Source organism: Hakea prostrata, chromosome 9 (assembly GCF_041222555.1).
Source record: "Hakea prostrata isolate BN-2017 chromosome 9, UWA_Hpros_2, whole genome shotgun sequence".
Classification (NCBI taxonomy): Eukaryota; Viridiplantae; Streptophyta; class Magnoliopsida; order Proteales; family Proteaceae; genus Hakea; species Hakea prostrata.
The window spans coordinates 27,215,920-27,227,766 of NC_142608.1; the positions used below are offsets into that span (position 1 = coordinate 27,215,920).

Genomic DNA, 11,847 nt, shown 5'->3' on the forward strand with positions numbered 1-11,847 from the left:
CATGCTATCAAGCTTCAATGCTGCTGTTGAGAGGGGGAGTTCTAACACTGGCAGCAACACAGCATATATATTTGCATAAAAAGGAATGGGAATTATGAGTATTCCCTCAAGATATGGATGAACCTGATGCATTCAAAGTCCTGTGCAAGAAATCTGATATCCTGTATGATAGTGCTAACTTTCCATAGTATATCATATGGTTAACCCATAACAAGATAGATAACAGCTTGCTGGTTGTCACTCTGCTTCAACGTGTTTTAGTTGAAAGTTCTTTGATCAGTAAGTGCCTTTCCATCAGCCAAAGCATTGATTATAAGCACATCTTATACAGTGCTGCCCATTCCAACATGCATGTTTGGAGTACTACTACCAAGTGGTTTTTAGTCATAACAATAACTGTAGGGTGTTCAACCAGACAATTGGATCTTGAAGATGAATTAGAAATATCTAACCATTTCAACATGGAAAAATAAGTATGCCTCAAAGCTTAGGATGAGTCGCCTTTCCATCTACTTGTGGACCAGAGCAAATTGATTTTCTCGAAATTGCAATTATAAAATTATGCACAGCATCCCCCTAGTTCAGTTCTGTACTAAAGATAATCAGAATATCAAACTTTGAAATTAGCTAGACTTACCCGTCTATGTTGTGCACGCCCACCTACACCATTGAGAAGATGATGCAGATGCAGCAGCAGCAGCAGTGTTTTCTCTGACTTCTTGCTAAGAACAAATCTGAGAATCGAGCAGCTATTGATTAATTCAATGTTGTTCCAGCCTTGTTCCTGCTTCTCTGTTGCAGTGATCCATGGGCATGAGAACATGCTGTAAAGCTCCTTTTGGATTTCTCTCTCCATGCTTCCAGGCAGAAGAAGTCAGAAATTTATGATGGCCTTTGAGATATTTTTCTTAATTATCCCAACACTTTTGAAAGAGAAAAGCATTAAAGCCAGAAGAGCTTAGAGCAACTTATCAGATCTTCTCTTCTCTACTGCAATTGGGGCATTTTATAGTCTAGCACTCCAAGTAATGTTGTTCTTCTTACAGGTTTCTTTGAACAACTGAGCTGATAACCCAACTCACCACACTTGGCAAACAAATTTAACAGAGAAATATGTAAAACATCAGTTAAGTCAGATTTCAATGCATAACCCGGCTAAGGCCAAGGTAACCAAAGTCAAAGTTTGAAGACTAGGGACAGCTTCGTAATGCATTTTGTCAAAGCATTCAGTAGCTTTGAGATAATTTCCTATGAGAATAACCAGAAATCATGACAGTCCATGAGGTAGCAACCCTTTTACCCATCTTGTCAAAAAGAATTTCTGCATCTTTAAGGTTCCCTATTTTAGCATACCTTGTCAAGATTGCATTCTGGACGGGTACGTTATTTTCAAACCCTCCTTTGATCAGATAACTCTAAAATTGTATACCTACAACTAGATCAACATTGTCACTGAATTGGGATTGAATTTCTTCATTCGCATGTCATGGAATAACTCAAAAGCATCAGAATAATTTATATTCCAAACATAATCATGAATCAGTAATGTCCAGGAAACTAAATCTCTATGAGACATCTCATCAAACACTTGACGAGCATGGGTTTGTTTGAGCATTTGAAGGTCAATCTATGAATTTAATAGCAAAGAACACAAGGTTTGGATAAGACTATGTTCACGAAACCATGTTCGGTTGTCAAGCGATGGACATGTGATGGAAGATAAAATTTGATAGCTAAACCGATCACATACGCCATCATTAAGAGTGAAGCAATCATACATTCATAAATATTAATAAACTAAACCTTGCTCATTAGTTTGGCAAGATCAGAATTTATAAATATTAATACGACTATAAAGATGGCAATGCCAATCTCAAAAAATCATTATAAAACCAACAATTGTGGTTGAATGCAATTTCACATGCTTATGGCACATTGTTTCTTAACTGCATTAAAAGGAAACCAACTAAATTCATTGTGATTTCCGAATCATTAGTCAACACCTTAATGCACAGTAAATTAATCATTGTCGATAGCAAGGAGGGTGAATGGAAAACATACCGTACGGTTAGATTAATCGTAGAATGGGATTCAACGCATATACCTCTGAATCGCATACGAATTCGTCAAAAATAAAAATACTGTAAGGTTGGTTTAATATTCTTGATCTGATTTGCACGATGGCCTTTTGATCAAGATTCCCACAGACGGCGCCAAATGATGCGTCCAAAAATTGTTCAGCCCCTTGGATCGCTGATGAATGACCTGCAAAATAAAGTTAGACGTGGCCCGACCCTGGGGTCGGGAGGCCACCTCCGAAGGCTAAGACCCTGGGGTCGGGAGGCCACCTCCGAAGGCTAAGACCCTGGGGTCGGGAGGCCACCTCCGAAGGCTAAGTCAATATTTGGAACACCACAGAGCTCTGGCTTTGCAGAGCTTAATTGAGAAATAGAACGAAAGAGGAATGATTGAGTTACCCCTGTTGGGCATAAGGCTTTAGTTTATATAGGATTTACCTCCCTTCCTTGACCGTTGGATTAATTCATGATCCTTCTTGGTGGCCGTCCGAGTGTAGGGTTTTTCCCCTTTTCTCGAGGGTGGAAGCGGTTTCCATGATCAACACAATTGCCCACTCCTCAAGGTAGTTGTAACCATATATAACTCAATCACGTATCTCGAATTTCTCGGGATTGTGTTTATCCTTGGAACCATAAGGTTCCTTCCTCATCATGCTACCATGATGGCCGATCCTGACCGTGATGGCCGAACCCGACCATGGGGTCAGGCCGTCTTCGACCGGGGTTAAAGACTGAACCGAAGATGGACCCGGTTCAGTAATATTTTATCCGCAACAATGATCAATTGAATAAAAGAATTATATGAACAAGACCTACTGTAGTTACAGAAATTACAGCAGTAATATAAGTATAAGAAAGCTAAGACAATAGTAGTATGATCATGCAAATCCAAATCATAAATAGTAGATCATGCATCTTAGGCTATTAGAGAATCAACCATCCTTACCTTAAATAGCTTTGAAGAAATACCAGAGGATCAAAGAGGATAAGTCCAAGGTTAGCAAATAAACCCTAAACAAGCATAATTCAATCATTAAGAACAAACCCTAGAAGATTAGAAGTCAAACGGATCAAAACAGACGAAGAAATCAACTACTATCACCTTAGGCTGATTGGCTAGGTCGATTGGTCCAATTGACCCAGGCAGTACGAAGCAAAAATCAGAATTTTGATCCGAAACTCATCTTTCGAGATTCAAAACACTCTAAAAATTCAAAGGAATCTCTGGAACAGTAATCTAAGATTAACTAGCATAGATTAGACATCAACATTGATCAAGAGAATGGAATTCTAAATTGATCAAAAATAGGGTTTTCAGAGAAAATAGTCCGTGGATTCACCGAAGAGGCTAGGGAGAATGAGAATTCACTCTAGAAGAATATCAACAATAGATCAATGATAAAAACTAATATAAGAATGAATCTAACATGCTTTAGAAATCAAAAATAGTAGAATGATCTCACATCCATGAAGATTTCGCAAGATCTCTTCTCAAAATCACTTGTGTGGATCATAGAAGCATTGGAGTGAATGGAGATTCACTCACAACTACAGAGATTGAAGAAGAGGTGTTTGCAAGGATACAAAACCATCTTCATAATCACAGCGATGAGAAGAAATCAATATAAGAGTAGATCAATAGAAGATTAAGAGAGATTACTAACCTTACTAAGGAATAAACGCTGAAGAACTTGAGAATTCGCAATGGATCTTCCACACACCAAAGAGAGGTCTTGAGAGAGGCTTCCCACATTCTCCAAAGGTTCTAGAAACAAGTGTGGCTGAAAACCACAAAGTCCTATTAAGTAAAGCATCAAAAACCCTAAAATCAGAGATTTACACTTAAACCCCTGGGACTGTGGGTCGATTGGTTGGGCCGACCCAAGTTGACAACAAACCAAAGTCAGGGAATTGAAGCTCCAAACCTCAAAATTTTAAATGGGGCCAATGGGGCTTCTCCCAACTCATCAAGCAACTCACCTAGCATTGAGGGATGCCTTCAAACCATGTCCAAATAAGCTTCAAGTCCATCAACCAAGCTCTTCTTCTTCAAGGTACAGTTTCTTCTCAAAATCTAACAAGGTTTCCAAGTATGGCACTCCATCATCAATTTCCATGGATTCTAGGTCAAACACCATGTTTTCCATTGAGATGGCCCATAATTGCCTTCTACCTTCACTTCGGGTCTTCGTACCTACAAACAACAAGGTTTCCGGATTAGGGTTAGAGCTGGATTTCACACATTTAAATATGCTATATCATGTGTTGTATGGATTTGTCACTGAACCTAGGTCTTGCGGTGTATCACCCCACGGATATTCGGGTATGACAGGATCCGGTTAGGTGGGGTGTGACACATTGAGTACCCCAATGGTTGTGAGATCATTTGACATAAAAAATAAACAAAAAAATCATTTCAACCCCATGAAAACAATGAAGAATTTATTGGTCCTGATGTACCATATCTAAGTGCAATTGGGGCACTAATGTATCTTTCTAATAGTACACAATATGATGTAGCCTTTTTATAAGTGTATTACAAAATTTATCTCTTCTCCAATACGAAGTCACTGGAATGTTGTTAAACATGTATTTCAGTACCTTTTGAGGAATTATTGACATGATGTTATTTTATAAATGTGGACATCAATTTGTTTTTTATGCAGATGCAGGATATTTATCTGATCTACATAAATTAGATCTCAAACATGCTATTTATTCACAAGTGAAGGTTAGCTATTTCATGGCATTCAGCAAAACAAACTATAGCTATCACTTCTTCAAATTATGCAAAGATAATAGTAATTCACGAAATAAGTCGACAATATATTTGGTTAAGATCAATGATACAACACATTCAGGAAGCATGTGGTCTTCTACTAGAAAAAAGGGGTTTCAACAATATTATATGAAGATAATGTTGCATGCATAGCTCAATTGAAGGGAGGATACATCAAAGGAGATAGAATGAAACATATTTCACCGAAATTCTTCTTTCACTCATGATCTTCAACAAAACGGTGAAATCGATATTCATTGAATTCGTTCAAGTGATAATTTGGCAGATTTATTTACTGAGGCATTGCTTACTTCAAATTTTAAGAACCTGATATATGATATTAAAATGTGCGTACTCAATGATGTTATCATTAGGAGGAGTAAAATATGTGCTACACTTTTTTCCTTTCACCAAGGTTTTGTTCCACTGGATTTTCTTGGTAAGGTTTTTAATTAGGCAACTATCAATACATGTTATTTAAATATGTATACTCTTTTTCCTTCACTAAGATTTTTTTTCCACGAGGTTTTTTCTTAATAAGGTTTTAACAAGGTACATTATCTATTGATGGACATCCAGGGGGTGTTATAAATAATATTAACTATGGATGTCCATCACCCTCAAAGAGATCATACCAAAATATGTAACTTCCAACTGAAGATCTCAGCCATCTCAGCGTGCGATCTTAGCGATCTGCATTCCCATATTAACTGATGATCTTAGCAATCCATCATTCCATATCAAGATCATCATAGTGTGTGTGAAAATCATATATTGTAATTCTTTGTAGACTTTGATATTTTCATATCAAAGAAGATGCTAGTTCTATTATAAATATGTAATGAATAACTCAATAGAAGAGTTGGACTCATCTTGCCCTAATTATCTTTCTTGTCTTAAATATATTTCTCCATTTTATAACACATAAAACTTTATTAAGGCTTGGGGATTGATTATTAAACACCTTTCTATTCCTCATTGGCCATACAAAGTAGCATGTTATTATGAAAAAAAGAAATGAACCATTGTGTAGATGTCTTATCCAAACTAAAATTCAAAAAAAAAATAAAGGAGTTACAAAGGTGGAGTATTGAGATTTGATTGAGAGACTCCGTCCTCAATCCTTGCCACTCAGATCCTCTAAATTCATTCACAAGAAATAAGAATGGGCCAAATTGATTCCGCACAATCACCATATAATTCACACGAGGGTAGTATGGATGTCCACTAGGATAAGATTGACTTAACTGGTAATCTTACATTCAAGGGAGGCCAAAAGAATGATTTAAATTTGGGTTGAAGAGGTAATTTTTAAAAATGTTTCCACCACATTGTGAAAATAGTTGGAGAGGTAGTCGTTTTTAACTTTGATGAGGCTTGCCCCACCAATTTGGCAAAGAATTTGTCATTATTCAAAATAAGAGACAGCCAAGAATCATGCGAAGGAGATAGATGGATGGGAGAAAAGAGTATGCAGTAGTTTGAGAAGTAGAAAGTAACTTCCTGTTAAGGTTGCCAACAGATTCAAGCCAAAGTAACCTTCCTTGGCCATATATCAAAGTTTGGATTGCCAATTATGTGATTATGTGTGGATGGGATCCTTGGATAAAAACAGAATGACATATCTCTTCCATTCCCAACTTTCCTTAAGACCATTCCTTCCAGAAAATAGGATACTACATATACTATTCCAAGTCTAAGACCCCTTTTTTGCCTTAACTTTTGGATCAAAAGGTGTTGAGTCTAAAAAATATCTTGGCTTTTAGAGTTTAACCCTCATGGCTTATGGGTTATTGAGCAATCTCCACCCTTGCATGAGTACTGCATTGCTAATATGTTCAAACCTTTTTTTAATCCAAAACACCCCCCCCCCCCCCCCCAAAAAAAAAAAACCAACTCTTGGTAGCACTGATCCCATGAGATTAGGGTTAGTTCCATGTTTGTTGTTAGATTGCCTAGCCAAAACTTCTAGCATAAGAAATCTACCTTCTTGTTGAAAGTCTTTAAGAAGTGGAAGCATTGCATGTAATACAAGGACTGAAGTTGGAGTACCAATCATCTCTCAGATGCACCACAACATATAAGGATTGAAGAGAATGCCCATCACATTCATATAGATGGGTCTTGGGATATATCAACTTCAAAACGGGGTCGCAGTTGCATCATATGGGATCCAAAAGGGACTTTCCTGACTGCAAAAGCCACATACTGCCGAAGCTTTTCAGCTTTGACAGTAGAACTAGAGGCTATCCGATATGGGATCCTGCTGGCCAGATCTCAAAATTTTCTCCATTTTACTCTGTTTTTAGATTGTAAGCGTGCAGTTGACACTCTCCTTGGATAGCAATCCAAGGAGGTCTTAACTGGTTTAGTTTTGGCTTAGTCCAAAAGATTACTCAACTTAGGCTTTATTTTCCTTTTTCAGCTTTATATATGTTCCTAGATCTGCACTTGCTTCTGTAGATTTATAGCAAGAGGTGCTAGAGTTCTTTCTTTGAATTGGTTAAATATCCCCCAAGGTTTATGTTATCAGATTTGTTTCCCTTTCCAGTCTGGGTTGTCCCGGACGACTTCATTTGAATCAAATGCTTTATGATTTTCGGAAAGGGTAAAAAATACCTCCGCCCAGCAACTTAATGCTACAAGGATTTTGGTCACGTCGTCGTAGTACATTACCTCACTTACCCCAGCTTTGAACTAAAAAATGTAAAACTTACCACCGCATGGTGACAAAAGGATTTGGGTTGCGCTAAAGTTAGCACCTGGAAAATCTCATTCCACTGGGCTTGTGCCAAAAAGATTTTTATCAACTTGGTTCACTACCATATAAAACGTTGACTGTGTTTTGATTTGCAATCTAAGTATAGTAAGAACTAGTTTTATAGTAATTGATTTGTAATTTAAAAACTATTTTTTACCCTGTGCCTGAGATCTAAATCGACAAAAAATTTTGCCTAAGATCATAATTATATAATTCTCCAATTCCTAAACAATTTTTCTGAATAATACGAAAAATCCCATCAGAACCCAAAGCAAATCTGGTAATAAAAAAATTCAATGGTAAATTTGGAAATGCAAATAAACAATAGCTAATCAGCCTTCCAGCTAATGGTGTGATCAAAATCAGCCTCAACAAATCACCAAAACCCATCCTAGACAAAATCACGGAACATCTATAATCAGATATGGCCAGTTCTTATGAGTAAACTGTCTACAAAAATATAAATGGTAGCTTCAGCTTGTCAAAACTTGAAAATGGACTAAACTGTTTCTCATCTAGGAAGTGTTTGACTGAGATTTGTTAAGGATCACACCCTCATATTTGACTTGAAACCACTTCATTGAATCCTCCTTTGTGACCCTATGCTGGATTCCAACACGGGACTTGCACCTTCGGCGACGACCAACACGGTAGCCTGGACGTTCCAGGACAACATAAAAGTCCATGCCATAAATACCTGTGGATGGATCATACCTGAAATTGGCAAGCATTAAATAAATACGTAAGGTAACTTATATGAAGTGAATATGAAAAAAAAAACATCAACCACAACATATACCCCCATTTGAGACAACCAGAAGATGACAGTTCAGAAGCAACCTATCTCCACTAAAATAATAACAAATAGCATGTGTCTCAGTTTATGAGTAATACCATGAACAATGTATAGCACACCAACTGGCCAATCTTGTTCCACAAAGATAGCCCTTTAAAGGCCAGCTTGAATTTTTTATAGGGAGGGGTTGTTGGGGAACAATATCCACAATTACAAAATAGACACTGGCAACAATACTAACCAATAGCATCAAGACCACCAGAGGGTTCAGGCATTAAGTTCATGAGTTACCAATGGTTAGATCAACAACTACAACCTAATCTGAGGACAGTCAGACTTGAATAGATATAGAACTAAAATAAAGAGAAGGAGAAAATCTAAAAGGAAGAAAAAGTAATCTACACCACCAGCCTTGACCTAAATGACTCAAGAATAAATGATCCATAAGGTGACTATTTGAACGATCAGAGACAAAATATTTAATTGCGAAGTGAACCACCTGGATTGAATAGAGCATCTGTTACATAAGTGTCATAGACAACCAAATGGTTCTCTATTCCCACACATAAGTTCCCTGTGTGTCAGCATATGTGTTTTTTTTTTTTTTTTTTTTTTTTTTTTTTTTTTTTGGGGGGGGGGGGGGGGGGGGGGGAGGGAGGATAACCTTTAGCCATAGGGGAAGAGAACTATGAAAGTGCATTAATTGCATGCACATAAGATATTAAATAAGGGAAGGAGAGTCTAATTGGGATTCACAGATGGAGCGAGCCACATGGAACCTTGCAGTCCAATCAAGCTCTATTTGGGCTCCCTTCTCTGAAGGTCGTTTTAGGTCTCGTCCTAGACCTTTTAGCCATAGGGGAGGGAGGATAACCTTAAGCCATAGGGGAAGAGAACTATGAAAGTGCATTAGTTGCACCACATAAGATATTAAATAAGGGAAGGAGAGTCTAATTGGGATTCACAGATGGAGAGAGCTACATGGATCCTTGCAGTCCAATCAAGCTCTATTTGGGCTCCCTTCTCTGAAGGTCGTTTTAGGTCTAGTCCTAGACCTTTTAGTTCCTTTGATGTGAATTATATCACTCTTTGGTTGAACATTGCGATGCAGCTTCAAACAACTTTCTTCTAATTTATCATGTATTAAACCAGCTGCAACATGGAAGAGACCTTCAAACTCAATTATTGATGGTCCAACTGGTTTCAAGCATGGCTTGGATCATCAATTTGGCCAAGTTGATACCACATCAATCCTAATGGGTCTTTGGTCAGGTATCTGTTGGTTAGTCACCCTAAATCTGTCAGTCTACAAGGTTAATTAATTAAAAGCAGGTTATGTGCTTAGTTATCTTTGCTAAAAGGAGAGTTTTGTGCTTAGCCAGTTCGGTTTGGTTGTGTCTGCCAGTGCAAGTCTTGCTTTTGACATCCATAACTTTCTTGGTACTTCAAAGTAAGGCAATGAAACAATACAAAGTTCAGAATATATTTCCATGATACACTCACAACTCAGCACCCTCTCCTCCCATTCCTCTCAACCCCCCCCCCCCCAAAAAAAAAGATAAATAAAAATAAAACCAAGGATTCAATTAGAACAGATACTAACATGTTTAGGGTCTATGTCAGGGTGAAGGTAAGCATACAAACCTATGGTTTCTTACTCAGCTCTAGAAAAAAATATAGGGCATAACGTGGCCAAACCTGTCCTGCAAGAGCTTGATAAGAAAGGACAACTTTGGGAAAATAAAGGTAATCATTTATGAGGAAGAACTAAAACAGCATGAAAAATAATCTAATTGCCAAACACCCATTGGGTACTGGGTAGAAGTATAAAAAATAAAAATTAAAAGAATTTAAAAAGGCAACATTACTTCGGGTCTCAACCTTCAAAACAGAAAAGACAGCCATTAGAAGTTCCAATTAAACATTCTCTTAAAATAATTAGGTACTCCAAACGTTTAATTACTCTTGCACGCACGAAACAGAAAAGACCATTTCCATGGACAAACTTGTCTCTTTTGGATTTACAATAGGCAACCCGGGAAGCACTAACAATCAAATACAATGAAATCCAGCGAATGCATAACAGATATAACTTAACACGAAAACCATAAAAGGAAAACACTGATAAAAACATCCCACAGAAAATGCCTAAACAAGTAATTGGCCCTCATCTACTTGCCACCCCACCCCTCCATCAACCCCCCCCCCCCCCAAAACCCCAAGAAAATAAGGGGAAAAAACCCCAACACCAGAGAAAAAAAATCACAACGTAAATAAGTCAATAAATACATGATTTTCTATTACACTTACAACACTCGAATTTCACCATGACCTAAAGTAACGTATATCAGCCACCAAAATACTAGACATCTCTGAATTAAACATTCACAAGTTTCTATGTACGAATTAACTTGCAACAGAGGTAATATATGAAAATGAAAAGAAAACTTTCATCTTACTTGATTCCGAGATCGATGTGTTCCTGAATACCAAAGCCGAAACAGCCGGTATCACTAAAGTTCCTCCTCAGGAGTTCGTATTCTTTCACCTTCAATCCACTCTCCAGAAGTTGCATTGCCTTGTCACCCCTGACGGTAACGTAACAAGCGATCTTTTCATTACGTCTAATCCCAAACGATCGCACTGTGTATCTAGCTGTTTGAGGAAGAAAAGAAAAAATTCAAAACATTATCTTTGGGGCAAACAGAATCAAGTTCCGTGTAAATCCAGTTGAACAATCACTTAAAACCCTACCCTTGGAGAACACAGGGGTTTGTCCACTAAGCTGCTCCAACACCTATCAAATTAACAGGAAACAAAACGAAATCCGACTTAGAACGACAGGTCTATGATCCAAGCGTGTAAATAAATGAAGAGTGAGAGCATTAGAAAACCTTAGCCGCTCTGGTGAGACGATCTCCACTTTCTCCGACGGAGATGTTGAGCACGAGCTTCTGCACTTTGATCTCCCTCATAGGGTTGGAGAGCTTCTTCTCTGAAGCCTGTTCTAATCATCACAGAAACAAACAGTTAGAAAAAAATTGCATTCAAAATCACAGTGAAACGAAAACATTGAGGGGAAGAAGATTAGGGACATCGACCATAGCTTGCCGTAACCGAGTTTGAACAGCAGCACGGTGGAACGACGGAGGCGGGTGTGTATGAAGGAGAGAAATGGGAGAAACCCTGGTAAAAAGAAAGATGCGAGCCCTAAATTTCTAGGGTTTTGTTTTTGAATCAACCGGTGTCTTATGACCAAACTGCCCTTACTGGCGGTCAATCAGGTTTTCCGGGTCTGGGATTTGGCGGGCTGTCATTCTGGTTACCCATCCTCTCGGACGGCCTCTTTTTTTATTTTTTGGGTAAACCGCTAGGACTTCTTTGGAGGGCTGTGATTCCTCTTTTAATAATCACTTTCTCTCTCCTTGGTTGT

At 38.0% G+C, this 11,847-nt stretch overlaps 1 protein-coding gene across 1 annotated transcript; it reads right to left on the reverse strand.

Moving 5' to 3' along the window:
• Window positions 1-8,010: 8,010 nt before the first annotated feature.
• Window positions 8,011-11,623, reverse strand: LOC149005076 (large ribosomal subunit protein uL5). Its single transcript, XM_089169296.1, has 5 exons — window positions 11,516-11,623; window positions 11,309-11,416; window positions 11,169-11,211; window positions 10,874-11,069; window positions 8,011-8,332 (listed from the first exon to the last, which is right to left on the reverse strand). The coding sequence occupies exons 1-5, from the start codon at window positions 11,516-11,518 to the stop codon at window positions 8,134-8,136; spliced, it is 549 nt and encodes a 182-aa protein (XP_089025422.1). The 5' UTR covers window positions 11,519-11,623; the 3' UTR covers window positions 8,011-8,133.
• Window positions 11,624-11,847: the final 224 nt, after the last annotated feature.